This window comes from Necator americanus, chromosome IV (genome assembly GCF_031761385.1).
Source record: "Necator americanus strain Aroian chromosome IV, whole genome shotgun sequence".
NCBI classification, from domain to species: domain Eukaryota; kingdom Metazoa; phylum Nematoda; class Chromadorea; order Rhabditida; family Ancylostomatidae; genus Necator; species Necator americanus.
The window spans coordinates 1,551,119-1,567,056 of NC_087374.1; the positions used below are offsets into that span (position 1 = coordinate 1,551,119).

Consider the following 15,938-nt stretch of genomic DNA (forward strand, 5'->3'; position numbering starts at 1 on the left):
CACCCCACGAATCTGAGGTGGTACGGATTTCAGGTGGAGTATTCGTATACAGGATAGTAGATTATGGAGAGGAGGTGATTCCGTCCATTTCTTCCTAATTTCCGTAAAACACGGCCTGGAAGATACGGCTTCGAATGTTCTGGCGCGCTATGGCGGCGCTACAGAATCTATCTACCCGGTGCTGTTTTATAAACGGCAGAACTTTACGTCTCGACTGAACTACCTGCCAACGCTGAGCGTCCTCAGATCTTCCTTTACCAACATCTACATTAACCTTAAGCCAATTACGCCTCAAGAGGATGGAAATATAACATCTCTACTCAAGACTTCAGTGGGCAGTTTTCGCATCAAGACTCTCAAGTTGATCCTCAGGAAGGAACAATTTTCGAAGTGATTACCAGATCTATAATGTTTAAGCTAAATATCTACATATATAAATTGAAGATTTTTTTATTGAAATTCAAAGATTAAGAAAGCTTCACTTCTGCTGAAAGCACTGGATATCATTTCGCAGCTTAAATTACAGTGAAACATACATGCTTCCGCAACGCATGGGTGATCTACGTTACCAGAAAACATTACAGAAGTGAATTCTGTCTTTTTTAAAAGGGAACTTTCTCAAGGATTCGCACAACGTGAATCCATAACCGGTCTTAGAATTTACAAAAACGCTCGTTTTAGTGAAGAACATTTCTTACCTGATGCCGCCATTGGAATAGCAGTTATCGATAGCGCAGGGATCGGCACATTCAAAATTCTCAAATACTCCACTAAGGATTTTCCAGCAGCGAGGTCTCTGGTTGTACAACACGTTCCTCTTCTTGTACGATTCTTCTGATTATGCTTGAAATGTTTCATTTGGAAAATGTTTATGTCCCATCTGCTTTCTTCTAATCAAAGTTTTGCTGCGCTTGACGGAAGTGTGGAAGTTCCTTTGATTGAATCAGTTGACGTTTTCCTAGCTACAACGTAATTATGAACTGTGGAACTTGACGTTGACTTTACAGGCAGGTGTAGCATGTTAAAAAAATTCCCAAAGTTAGTCGAAAAAAAAGATAATGGATGTAGCAATGTTGTTTCATGGTAATATTTCCGGTGGTTGGTTCGTTTTGTCGTTCCGGTGTTGTCAAATCTACTAAATTAGATCTAAATCGCATGAATCGGGCAGATGTGACGCAGTTGGTAAAGGCTTCCGCTGCGACTGCTTGTGAAACCGTCTTTGTGCCCGTCAAACCCTTCATCCCTTTTAAAATATCTCAACACTTCAGGAACAAGCTAACTAATTCTTTCTCCTACTAAAAAAAAAGTATGATTTACCAGTAACGTGGTCACTATCACAGTCAACCAATATTTGCAATTAATTGAGGAAAGCCTTGTTCATTTCGCCGTCGGAAAGTGGCGATAACGGTTGTCGAAAAACTAAAAGAAATTCGTTTGAAAAAAATGACAGTTTCCAATTTCTTTGCCATTTTTGCACTCAGATGATATGATCATTCAAAGGCATCACCCCACGAATCTTAGGTGGTACGGATTTTAGGTGAAGTATTCGTGTACGGGATTGTAGATTATGGAGAGGTGGGTGATTCCGTCCATTTCTTTCTAATTGACGTGAAAAACGGCCTGGAAGATGCTGTTACCACCCTTTACTTACTTTTCTACTTTTTTTACTCTTACGTTTTTAAAAGTTGTGGTTTATGGTGCAATATTGCGTTGGCTGTTACCACCACAGGGTCCCGTAAGGTTCAATTTCTTCTAGATGATCTTGCTGCGTATACATGTACTTTTTGAGTGGACCGTCCTAAATTTCACCACTAAAAATGAATTTTTGAACTGAATTTTCGACTTCGTTCATTGGATGCGGCGCGGAAAATGCGGCGCGTGCACAAGGCTGGCGCGCTCCAGTCGAACTCGCTGTAGAAAATAGTGCGCCGGAGCCCTCGAAGCCGTACTTTCTGGGCCGTTTTTTACGGCAATTAGGAAGAAATGGGCGGAATCATCTCCCTTTTCTTAATCTACGATCCCGTATACGAATACTCCACCTGAAATCCATACCGCCTCAGATTCGTGGAGACCGCAAGTGCACCGAGAATATAGTGAGGAAGAGTTAGAAAGCTCCGTGCTCACCTTCTTAACATTAACGTACTTCCCACCTTGATCTACACTTTTTAAAAGTGGGAGCTTTCCGAGCTGGAGGAGAATACGATCAGACACGTAATGCAAATAAGCGACAACAGTTGGACCAGAGAGTCGTCGGTCTTCACACGAAGTTCCTCAAAGAAACATAGGATTTTCTTTGTGTCGCTCAGGAAAGTTACTCTTTCATCCTCGTGCAGTTCACGATATTGGATAACTTGTTTACCTCCTGCTACCTCCGCCACCATCGCTGAATAAACTGCTCTTTTTTTTCTGCTTATGACATTGCTCTGTAAATCGTTCTCCGCTTTTCGGTTGTCAACACTACCGTATTTGGACAACAATGAGATTATTAATAGTCAGTTCTAAATCTAATATCTTCGCTTCTCACTCTTCTTTTCCATTCCTCTCTCATAGTCGAACAAATTCAGCGTTTTTTTTTCTGAGAGAAGAGTTGCTGACTCTCCAGGCTACGAAATTCCCCTGTGACGGCGATCTTGGCCCGGCAGCTCGTTCGCTGCTTCCAGAATACCTGAATACGACTAAGATATCGGCTTTAATAACGTTTCTTTTCCTTTGCACGATCGCGATCTTCAAAAAAAAACGTAAGTGATGATTGCCCATGTTCGATTGTCCTTGTCTTTTTTCTCTGGGGTGATGAGCGCTCACTGAGGCGCTCGAGCAGATAAATCACTGTTGGCTTTGATTTTTTCCTGAGGCCCTGAGATAAAAGTTAGTTGTTGTTCAATAAAAAAAGATCAATGCCAATCTTGGCTACAGCTTAAGAAAATCAATTAAAAAGATAAGTGATGCATAGAGGATAAAAGGACCGGCTGCTCTCAAAGCGTTACTACAATTATGAAGAAGATAGAAAATAATCGTAGGATCTAACTGTTCATCTATTTCCCAGTCAAAAACCTTTATGAAAAAAAAACCCCTTCCAGAACAGTGATATTTGTCTCGACATAGCCAGGAAAATTTAAAGCTACTGCCTAACTCTATTTCGTTTCTCAAAGTACTTTAGTAGTTTACTGAATGTCTGCCCTCTAGCGTTTAGTTCAAGGGAATTGTAACGTTGCCAGAAAGGTCAGCGGCTGGGTCCCCACAAGTCATTGTATAGGCCAACACCTCAACGATTACGAATAACAGTAAATAGCGTTGGTGCATCCCTGGATACTGCTGGATTGATGCGCCAGTGAGTTTATCCTTCTAAATCTTTTTTAAGGCAGTAGATGTATCGGATTGTCCGCTTCTTTTGTGAATTTCATTTACAGGATATTAAGTTCTCAATTCGCGAATGCTATAGGATTTGTTCCTAAAACTTAGATGAATCAGATAAAGAAAATAAATACCAAAAAGCATGGGGAAAAATCAGGAATATATTCCCTACACCTACACCATTAAATTGCACAACACCATTAATGCAACCGAATATTAGGTAGATTAGACACTTCAAGCAAACGTTCCTTTCCTCAAACTGATCGTTTTATCAAAAAAAATGTTCTCTCTACAAATGCAGACAGAACGAGAATTAAAGTGATTAAGATAGTAACTGTCAAAAAAAAACCTCGTTATAATCCTTGCTCCTTTAAAAAGTGAACCGAGGAATCCACAAAATGTTGTCTTATCTACTTAAATTGTTTGACCATCACCTTAGCGTTAGTGTTTCTAACAGTTGTATGGTGATGAAATAATATTCTCTTTTACTGATTTTATTTTTATTATTATTTATTTTTTATTTAGGAACAATACCCTCTTTTACTGATTTTATATTTATCTTTATTTATTTTATTTTTATTATTAATTATCTTTATTCGGGAATAATACTCTCTTTTACTGATTTTATACTTATTATTATTTATTTTTATTTATTTATTGATTTCTACGCTTTATATACATATATTTCAAATGATTCAACAGGCGTTACAGTTTATTATTATCCATAAAAAGTGCAACACTACGTGTACCAAACGCTAAAGACCTCTTCATCCCCTCGATTCAGGATGATAGTGCTTCTTTTAATCTCGTTGGCCTCATGGGGTGCTTGTGAAAATGAAAACTACACTGACGAATTTGCTCGAAAATATATGTTCCCATTGAGCGCTGCCGCATACTCCGATTATCCTTGGTTGTGTCTGAAACACAAATTCTTAGGCTCCAAGGTATTGTTGAGGTTTTGTTTTGCAAAAAAAAAATCCTTCTAAATTTAATGCATTTGGCCCCAGTTGATCCGTCAAGCTACTGTAAAATGCGATGGAGGTGAATGTTCGGGATTTCTGGCGGTTCTACATGAGGAAGAAGCTATAGTCCTGAGTTTTAGGTGAGTTCTGAACACTTAAACGCTTTATATAAACTTTAAAATTTAAGTAATATAATTTAAAAATAATATTAATATTGAAGGGGTACACAAGGATTGTTGCAGCTACTTGAAGAAGCTAAACAGAGCGCAATTATGGCGTGGGTGAGCTTATTTGTATTTATTTTATGTCGTCTCCTTAAAAAGATATTGAGAGACTTCTTGAAAACCTTTCAAACAGTGATCCTTGAAAGCATATAGAAGAATTTAAACACACTTATATTTTTTCAAATATTTTCAGACTGCATGGCCTTTTGGTGGTAAAGTTTCAAAGTATTTTGAACATGCTTTTTATAACGTCTGGATTCATGGTATGGAAGAAGATTTCAAGGATTTAAGAGAGCGGTATCCTGATTACGATGTCTGGGTAAGTTCGAGAACAACCACTTTTTTTCATCCTTTACGAACTGAGTTGCAGAATTTCCCTCGGAATCTGAGATTTGAAGAAAAAAAAAACGAAAATGGTAAGGGGAGACATTTCAGGTGACTGGTCATTCACTTGGTGGCGCTATGGCCGCATTGGCAGCTTCACATATTGTCGGAAAAGGCCTAGTACATAAAACAATGGTGAAATTGGTCACATTTGGTCAGCCAAGAGTTGGCGACCAAATATTCGCAAGTTTTCACGATCAACAGGTAGTTAGGATTATATTTACCTAATTTGCACAACTTGAACACTTCAGTATACCAGACGCAGCTTCATTTAAATGAATTTGGGAAGAAAATATCTACAAAATGGCAAGTTCTTGAAATTTACCGGAGAAGAAAACCAACACGTGCATGATTCTGCAGAAAACTGCGCGTTGATCTGCCCTTGGGATTTCCTGCACTTCAATAAAACCATCCATAAGAACTCGGTTCGGAAAAAAGACGAAAAACCATACAGAATTGAAAGCTTCGCTGTTATATGACCGATTGTTTTTGAGCTGCCTTTGGTTCGTTTTCCGGAAAGAACGTCCAAGTTCCCTGGTTTTAGTAGTTAAAAGTAGCAAAGAAGATGACCGGTTTTTCTAAGAAGATCATTGGTTCCTTCAAAATACTTTCTATCATAAAATATCACCAAAAAATATTTTCTAGATAAATAATATTATTTTTTATTTTCAACACTATATTTGGTCACTCCACTAAGTTCGTTAGTAATATTTCAACGCCACCAGTTGATCATACGATTTCAGATCCCATTCTCGTATCGTGTTGTTCGTTGGCGTGACTTGGTACCTCATATTCCGTCCAAAGATATCTACCGTTACTATCATCAAGGAACTGAGGTAATCAGTCTTCTTTTTTTAAGTTGAGAGCCATCACCAAACGTTCTGTGGAATTTCTTCGTTATCTTTACCCTTGAAACACAGAGACGCATGATACAATCAAGTTCAGAGGCAGCACAAAACGAATCTGACGGTATATGGAATCCGCGTGGAAAAGCTAGAGATGGGGTTGTTGATTGCAGGATCCAGGTGGTTCCGCTCATTTCTCCCTAATCGTCGTAAAAAAACGGCATGAGAACCGTCTCAGTTCCTCCGTGGTACGCAAGAACGCTCCTCTATGTATACGTTCCCTCTACACCCTATTCATTTGTTTTGCTTGAACAGGCTGGTGAGAAGCCTTCATTGATTCTCGACCGCTCGCATGTAGATGCGGCACGTGCAGATACGGTGGCACGTTGCAACTGAGATCATCGCAAAAAACGGTGTCTTCCACGCCGTTTCTCACAACTTTTAGGAAGAGATTAGCGGATCCTGCCCGGATCCCGCAGTCTACTACCTCATCTCTAGCTGTTCCTCCGGATTCCCTCACCACTTCAGATTCGTGGTATGCTGCTCTCAAAGCCAACACATCTACGGTCACGAGCAAACGCGAAGTAACGGTTTGATCAGGCAGCAAGTCCTGTTTGTTAATCTATTCTATTATTTTATTTTTCTATTTATTTTTTCTATTTATTTTCTAGTCTACGTGCGTACTCCTACCTTTAACGCGCTTTACGGTAGGCGCACAAGTTCTTAGAAACGAGGCCGTATTCACCACTTCTCACAGATTGAGGCATTCGAGCATTTTGAAATTTATATGGAAGTATACAAGCGTAGAATTTTAGAAATTAATCTGTTTGGAAGCTGATACGACGTCCTTATCTCAAAAATTATTTTACACAGAGTTTGTCCTTTGTTGTATCGCACAAAAAAAATAAACATATCAAAAGTAGGAAGAGATTAAACATTTTTTTCCTTAGGTATTCTACACTACAAGCATGTACCCAAGGCAATTTGTAATTTGTGAGCGTGAGTGATTTTATTCATTCTTCCCTATCCATAATGGAAACCACGGTGAGGTAGAATGACCCAAGATTTTTTGTTTATCAGGTGGTGAAAACAAGGAATGCAGCAGCAGCATTTGGAATACTGGCGTTGACGATCATTTATTCTATTTCAACAAACTTGTAAGCGAATACGGTAAAAATGGATGCTACGAGTGATCTATATGCTTTAGTTTTTTTTGTGATAAAAAAAGCTATACAAATGGGTATTTCCTCAAATTTGGAAAAATTGTTGAATAAAATTAGCGATAGACGGCGATTTTTGTCTGTGGTTGTTGTGTGAAGTGTAGGAAACGTCAAATGAAACTTTTTCTGCTTAAAAGTAGAAAATAACTAAACCTGAATAAAGTAATTGTTAACAGATTTTTTCGATCCTAGGTAACCAATGCTATGAAATAATCAAACAAATAGAAGAAAATTCCAAAAATCAAAAAAAGACAAATTAAAATCAGATCCTGAAAAACGCCGGTCTTTACTTTTTTCAGAAAGCTTTATAAGTAGTATATGTAGTAGATAATTTGTATAAGTATAGTAGTAGATATTTTGTAATTGGCAACCTAGGTAAGTGAACTTAGACAAGAATATATGTTCTTCTGATCCACCTTCTGATCCAGTAAGTTACTTAGTATTTTTTAGTGTTGTAGAACAATAGATAAAGATGAAGGATAAAAGCAAGAGATGCGTTAATCAGTCCGCTCCGGATGGGGCCACCACGTTCATTTCAATTCGGAATCGTTTGAGGCTTACGAACGTGTAACTACTACCCTATACAGTCCCTTGTGGTGGCTACCCGTTATACCAAATCCAAGTGTTTTTATCCTCCCTGGACAAGTCTGGTACCTATTTATGGACTCCGGAGGAAGGACTCCGAAGGAGGAATAGCTTGGTTGACGCTTTAAACCTCCGCATAGATCGTGCAGACACGGCGGGACCTCCTACCGACTGCGCTCGGATGTCAAAAGTTCTTCCATGCCATGTCGAAGAAACAAAAATTATTTGCTCGCCCAATATATGAATTCTTCCTTCCACGACAGATCAGAAGCGATCAAGAGAGGCCAAAAAATGATAGATCAGAAACATTCAACATCAAAAGATCAATCATGCTCATCAATCAATCGATCATCAATCAGCTTATTCAGCTGCAACTGCCCCCATAGTCGATGAAAATGTCCGAGCTTGTGGCGCCTCTTGGTTGCTCAGAACGAAATACTTGGAGTATTTCGGAGAAAGCGACCGTGGACGTGTGGAGAAGGGATGAGGTCCGTGAAGAAGTCGGCTACACGAAAGAGGGTCGCGAATGGATGATGATCAAAATGGAATCGGTCTGGTTTAGATGGTTACTTGGCTGGAAATTTTCCTAGGGGAGAATATAGTGAAACATGGCTTGGGCTGCACAGTCACCGTCTTTACCATAGACGAATCGTTCCCGAAACTCCTAGGGAGATTGGGGCTGGACAAAGCGAACGATCTGCAGTTTTCGAATCGCTAGCGGAGTCTCTACGATATCAAGTGCGCGGATGAGAAGAGTTGCCCTTAGCTCTCGAAATAGGCTCTCCAGACGACAACATATCCAGAGAAAATAGCGTTTTCACAAAGGTTGCTTCTGAAGCTTGTCATGGTCTGGATGTTGGAGTGCCCTCAACGCTCGTTTCATGGACGGGGACAGAAATTGGTTGCTCGTATCATTTGAAATTCGATAAAAAAAAGAGCAATACTGTTATTTGGTCGCAATTTTTGCAAAAACAGCAAAGCACATATTAGATTTTTTTTTTCTTAATACGAAAGGTCAAACAACGGATTATCAAGCAAAACTAACTGACGAGTTTTTAGTGAAAGAATTTTTGGCTATATACAATTCCAATGATAACAAAGGATGCAAATCGTGTTAAGATAAGAAGCAAAATCACTGAAAAACCGTTAAATCTGGATGTACTTCCAAGTTATGCACGTAGTACTGTACCGTACGTAATAATGCACAACCAAAGACCACTCCTAGGTAGAATATCAAGGGGAATTAACGCAATATTTTCATACAAACTTCAAATAAAATTCTTTACGAAAAAAAAACCTTAAATGAATAAACTGCTGCTTGAAGCTTTCTTGATTCTGATCAGTATGTACAGGTACAAAAACTGCACCGCCCTTGTCGACACACAATCAGGGTCGTTTCCGGGATTTTTTCTTGCGTAACGAACCGATTTTGATGGTATCGATATTGATAAAACTTTCATAGTCATCTTTTTTTTTAAATTTACCTATCCATGACTATAATTCCGTTATATCCTTCAAGATAGAATTAGTTCTCCACAGTGTGAAGTAAAACTAACGCAGTAGAAAATCAGAGCCCCTTACTTACTTGTAGGGTGGGTGTAGTGTAGCGGTCAGAGGTTCCACTTCCTGCACGATCGATCGGAGGTTCGGATCCGCGCTAGTGCTCACCAAGCCTTTCATCCCTCCGGGTTGGATAAATAGGCACCAGGCTTGTCTGGAGGGATAAAAACACTGACATGACACATCGGCTAGCCACCGCAAGTCATTGTACAGGCTAGTTACGCTGTCGTAAACCTCAAACGATCCTGAATTGAAGTGAACGTGGTGGCGCTGGTCCCAAGCGGATTGATCAACGCCAGACACTTTATCCTTTATCCACTAGTCCCTTTACTAGCACATAGTCATCGTCTAAGGTTTTCCCCGTCCGTCGACCAACCTCACGCTGCAGTGGACACCTATTTTTCGAGCACTTGATCAGTTTATTTCATCATTATTTTATCATCATTATTTTTGAAAATGCGCGAAGTTCCCCCAAGTGTAATGTACTTTAGTTCATTTCACGAATCCCAGTTACTTCACATGGGCGAGATCCACGCTTTTTATAGGCTTAAGAGAGGCGCAAAGAGGAAGATTGATGTCCTTTGCGTTGGCGACGGCTGGCTAGTAGCCTAACGAGGTTTATAGTTATGATTTCAGCACCGATCTCGGATCCTAAGCGGATTGATTAACGCCAGAAACTTTATCTTTATTCTTTACTTACTTGTCATCACTACAGCTACGAACTGGCCTTCATAGTGTGTTAAGGAGCTCTGAAATTCACATCCGAAAAAAACATAGTTTTTTCTTCTTCGAAAGATCGGTAGTAAATGAGTTCATAAAATACATGCTATAGAAACTTCAATATTTTTTGATGATGTATAATTCCACAAAACAAAGCACCTTGGAAAATGTCAGAATTTTATAGATCTTGAATTATTTGAACTCAAACTAGAGAACTAGAGAAAATGCCTGAATCTTAGCAAAATTTTAAAATAATCACCTTAAACTTTTTTTTCACTTTTTCCTTTTTTGGACAACTACAGTGGAATGAAGATGAGGCAATGAGAAGCTTATAAGTGATTAAAACATGGCAGATCACAGAGCACTTACATTTCACTTTTGATTTTACATTCAGTGCCGCCCAGTCATCTCATTTGAAATTTAAAAAAAAACGTTTTCTGTTCTATCTTGACCTTTACACTCTCCTGCAGCTATCAGAATATTAAGGAAGGCAACTACGTTTGTCGTTGAAACGAACTATCTCGTGAAGTAGAAGTGTACTACGTAACACGATTAACCACAAGGAATTCCTGAAGTGCTAGATAATTTAGAAGCAACAGTTGAGGACGTACAATTAAAGGCATCACCCCAGAAAATCTGAGGTGGTAAGGATTTTAGGTGGAGTATCCTTATAAGGGATAGTAGATTATGGAGAGGAGGGTGATTCCGTCCATTTCTTCCTAATCGCCGTAAAAAAAACTGCCCAAAAGATGAGGTGCCGCACAAGGCTGGCGCGCTCCAGTCGAACTTCTTGTGGAAAATAGTGCGCCAGAATGCCCGAAGCCGTACCTTCCGGGCTGTTTTTACGGCAATTAGGAAGAAATGGACGGAATCACCTTTCTCTCCATAATCTACGACCCCGTATACGAATACTTCACCTGAAATCCGTACCACCTAAGATTCGTGGAGTGATGCCTTTAAGCACGAGCAAATTATCCGAAATTATTTATCGATGTTACAGGAACGCGGCTGTAAATGACTCCCAAAAATCATAGTCGGATCCCTAAAGCAGGTAAAGATGGTTCGACCCATTCCGTTAGCTATGGTACATTACAAGGTCCTCAGCCGTCACCACCACCACCACCATGATGACTGAATTTCAAAAATGTCGACTCAAAGCTTGGTAGAAATCTTCAATTTTATAACAGGGGCCATTTCATCGGCAAATTATCACTTATTTCAAAATTTTCTGTGTTTGAAATGGATGCAGCTGATGGTAGTAAAGAAAAAAGAGCGGTAAAAACGCAATCTTGCAAAAATTGCAAAAATTGGCTAGTGTCAAGAGTATACCTCCTATCTGTATCTCATCCGGGGAGTTTGATGTAGACGTAATATGGATAACTAGTATTCAAAAACAAATTACTCATAAAATAAAAATACTTTCTTAAAAATACTAAAAAAAATAAAAAAAAAATAAAATAAAATAAAAATACTTTAATAGCTTTCCTCAGGAAAGCAGCGGCAGAAAAAACGCATGAAATCACAGAAAAAAATCAAGTTAGTTCAGTTTATAGTAACATGATTCGATGTAGGAACATACGAGAACTGTACGGTTACAAAAAAAAAACAAAAGGTTACTTCCAAAGATGTTCTATGACAGCGGAATAATTTTTCCAACCCTCGTTCCCGACCGCTTTGATCTGAAAAAAACAAACACACGTACGTTTAGTGGACTTTGCTTATTTATGAGTACATATTTATGTGGATTTTCTCACATTCACTGTGTTATGGATATCTCTAATTCGTCTCTGTTTTACTTTTGCTAGATAAATCGTAGTAAGCACGGGTAGAAAAAGTGTGTAGAAGTTGAACAGCTGGAAAAATGTTACTTTTCAGGAAATACGAGATAAAAATTGTTGATAAAGGTTCAAGAAAGGGGTAACGATCTGGTACTCACGTCGGCGTTTTCTTTGTACGCCATCGCAAGCCGATTATTATGCTGGAAGAGTCGCACAAATAAGGTAGCAATGTCGGTTAGGACAAATGTTGTGAATTGTATGGAAGAGGCCCAAAAAAGTAGATTTGAAGTCACACGGTTCTCTATCGATTGAAACTTCGAGGACAGAGTGGTCCTGAGAGGAATCACAATGAAGAAGATCTCAAATAACCTGCTTTTTATTTAGGGATCAACGCCGATTTTACCTTATTTGTCTCCGTCGGTTGACAAAATGAAGAAGAACAGTACATGCTAATCCAGCAAGATTGATACAAAGCATCACTGTGATAATTAAATTCGCTACCGCATACGTATCCTGTGGAAGCATACGACCATTTAAATATAATCCATTAAATTGTACACCATGATAGAGCACTAATAAAATAACAAAAGTTGCAGTCACCTAAAAAGTAGAGGTGTATGAGTGCCAGTGTAAACTTCTTCATCCTGGTTTAATGGCATCACCCCACGAATCTGAGGTATTACGGATTTCAGGTGGAGTATTCGTATACGGAATCGTAGATTATGAAGAGAAGTGATTCCATTCATTTCTTCCTAATTGCCGTAAAAAAATGGCCCGGAAAGTACGGCTTCGAGGGCTCCGGCGCGCCATTTTCCACAAGGAGTTCGATTGGAGCGCGCCAGCCTTGTTCACGCGCCGCATCTTCCAGGCCGTTTTTACGGCAATCAGAAGAAATCTCGTCCACGAATACTCCACCTGAAATCCGTACCACCTCAGATTTGTGGTGGTGATGTCTTTAAAGACCGAGTTGATGGTAAAAATTTAACTTATGCGATCTTACCGCAGCCGCTAACAGTACCAAGCCAAGATTTTTGTAACCGGATTCATAATCTCGCACGAATACGGTGGCCACACATCGTTCAACAATCATTGCAATTTGTATATATTGCGAGAAAAATAATATAAAAACAATTGGTAATTGTGTGCAAAGATAAATAGCTTTAGATAGAAAGATTTCACAGGGAGTAGAAATTAAAAACGGTAAAAGGATGTAGTGTACCTGAAAAGAATTCAATCAGCCTAATCAAATGGTGCGAAAGAGCAATAATTAAATCAATTCCTGCCTGAAATTTTCAAAAATCTCAAAAAAAAAATTTCATCAACTTCAAGTTTTGAAAAAAAGTCTAAAAAGTCTCCAAGAATCGATTTTTTTTTTTGCCATTTTTCTCTACTCCGGATATTACAGATGAGAACCATTTATTGTATTTGGCAGCGAATAGTTTCTTTGCCTATTTTATTTTTAATTTTCAACTTTTTCCGCCTATTTTTTATTTTTATTCTTAGTACCTTATTGAAAAAAAATCATTGATCGACTCTGCCAAAAGTTACAAATTTACCTTCATCACAATGTTAAGACATGCGTAGGAGAAGCAACATAAATACAATGAACATAATAATACCTAAAATATATAATAGTAGACATAATTGTGGAAAAAATCTCCTCAACTCCCCAGGGAAACGAATTACCTTTATATTACAATGAAGACTCAAATTTTTGTAACGTTTATGAAAAAAATATACGAGATAGGTTGCCGAGGTAGCTGAGGTCGCCAAGGATAAGCACAGAGAGAAACGATAGTATCCAGCTGTAACGATGAGAACGCCGTTCTAAAAATACTAACATAATTTTTTCAAAAAACAATAACTGAACTAATAACTGAAAAAAATTAAATTAAAACAGAATTACTCAGTTATACTACATAATGTGTATTAAATCATTATTAATTGCATTTTAAACTAAATTCACAAAAATTAATATCAAAAATTATTAAAAAATTATTAAATAAAATAATTAACTTTGAGCAGGGCGAATATTAATAATTTATCTAATAATTTTATAAAACACAAATAAATATTTATAAATAATGGTATAGCATAAAAATACAAAACAAACAAAACAAAAAACAACAGAATAAACGAATGTTGGAACGAACGAAATAATATAATATATATAAATAAAATAAAATATAAATTTATAAAATAAAACCATTAAATAAATTATTAATATTCGCCCAGTAGAGTAAAGTAACAAAAATACGATATGATCGCTCACCTCTGTACAATAGTCATCAGTGAGGTATGGAGGAACGAACGCGGTCATTATTCTTCCAGTTTTAAAACTCGGATAATATCCTTCTGCTTAGATAAGAGCCAGGCAAAATTATTTGGTTTATCACAACGATGTAGATGTAGCCAGCTAAAATGTTATTTTTGTCAAATCAACAACTCACAATCATTTGTGAGTCACGGGAAAGATGTGAGTGAGGTAAGAGGAAAAATTTAACTTGATACTTAGATTGAGAATAATCTTCACTCCTGTTTTGCCAACCTTACAACTGTTCGATATAATATTGTATTATGAATCAAAAAACAGAAATATGAAGTTATTTTTGGCTCCTGAACAGTGGATTGTATGCAGTATTAGCAACTGCACGCCCTGGAAACAAAAATTTCTAGCATTCTACTACTAGGTCCCCTCAGGAAAAAACAATAATGCATATACATCCTAAAATACATTATATACCATTACATTTATTCTAAAAACATTTACATCTTTTCTTTTAACTTTCAACGAACTTTCAAAAATCACAACAAATAGTGTAATGTAGTAATGGAAAACAAAGAAGTTGTAGTTTTAGTTGAAAAAAAAAACAACAACAGAAAGTCCTGTTAAGCCGAGAAATGTGTGCAAAGACAAAAGCATCCCAAAACAAATTCTTTTCTTGCTGATCCTGCAGGAGTAAAAAAATTTCAAATAAAAATAAAATAAATAAATATAAAAAATACTTTTTAGTCAAATTTTCAAAATTTTTAGGGCAACGGAATTATAGCTGTGAGAAATAACAATTTTTGTATAGTGTATAAATAAATAACAAATAAAAAAAAGTTTAAAAAATAGTGTATAAATTACGGGTTTGTAGTTACCATTTTACTCTTCAAACAATATATTCACGATAAACGTCATATATCCTTAGGACGCTATCGGTTCGGACTCAACCTTGCTTATTTGCATTAATTTTAAGTGATTTTTTCAAAAAAAAAATATTTTATTGGTGCTTTTTAAGAGTTCCAATTATGTTCAATGGATAGAGCTTGCAAGCACGGATCTACTGATGCATAGTTATTATAATAGAGATCAAATTGAGTCGTGTTATGAAAAAAAAGAAAAATAGGACGCGGATCCTCATCCTTTCCTTCTTCACTCCAAGAATTAGAGATTATACTGTATCAGCGTATTTTATTATTAGTAGTAGATAAAAAATACCCTCTGTGGTTGGGGGGGGGAGAGGGCGGGGGGTTCTCCGTGTCCGGTGACAGAGTCAAATTAATTATTCTTCTAGCTATGAGTTGATTTGAACAGATGCAAGCTTTCCAACTTTTTTATTACATTCTGGAACTTTACGCTTAATTCTTTTCAGTGATTACTTTCACAAAAAGTTTGTGCTTGTTTTTTCCCTCATGGAAAAGGTGGTGGGAAAAAAAGGTGGTGGAAAAAAGGAAAAGGTCCTCAAAGCTGCCAAAAAAAAATGGAACTTGAAGAGATTGTTGTTACTGATGAAAACAGATGGAGTAGTATTTTACTACGCATAGTAAATATTAGTAAACCAGCTGCCGTCAACATTTGATATTTTACTCGAGCATAACAGTAACTGTCTGAAGGTAGCAGGAAATTTGACTTATGAGCAATTATATTTACGACGATGACGATATCAGCAGTCTGTCTGCCGTCGAAACTAATTGGAAAGTAGTTTTATGAGTTTTATTTTCGAAGAAGGAATCTAATTATAAGGGAGATTACAATGCAATGGAATTGTTTGAATGAGACACACATATGGTTGAATCTCCTATTATTTTCCAAATATGTATGAGTAAGTAATGTCAGTTGATTTTACCTTCGCTCATCAAAAAAAAGAAAAGTTTCCCAAAGTTCTTCAAAATCAAAATCATCATGAAAATATTTTATTCATTGCTAACTAAAAATATCACCAAAACATTTAGTGCTAATGAGTAACACTTAATTACAGAACTTTTTAGTAACGTGATTCCCCTGAGGATTTAAATTTCGTTTTTTCCTCATTATTATCATTAT

General features: G+C 37.3%; 1 protein-coding gene across 1 annotated transcript; it reads left to right on the plus strand.

Moving 5' to 3' along the window:
* Positions 1-4,136: 4,136 nt before the first annotated feature.
* Positions 4,137-6,959, plus strand: RB195_000135 (uncharacterized protein; the record flags this gene model as incomplete). Its single annotated transcript, XM_064196307.1, has 8 exons — positions 4,137-4,295; positions 4,359-4,453; positions 4,534-4,594; positions 4,731-4,856; positions 4,973-5,125; positions 5,665-5,757; positions 6,717-6,765; positions 6,847-6,959. The coding sequence occupies 8 exons, from the start codon at positions 4,137-4,139 to the stop codon at positions 6,957-6,959; spliced, it is 849 nt and encodes a 282-aa protein (XP_064052188.1).
* Positions 6,960-15,938: the final 8,979 nt, after the last annotated feature.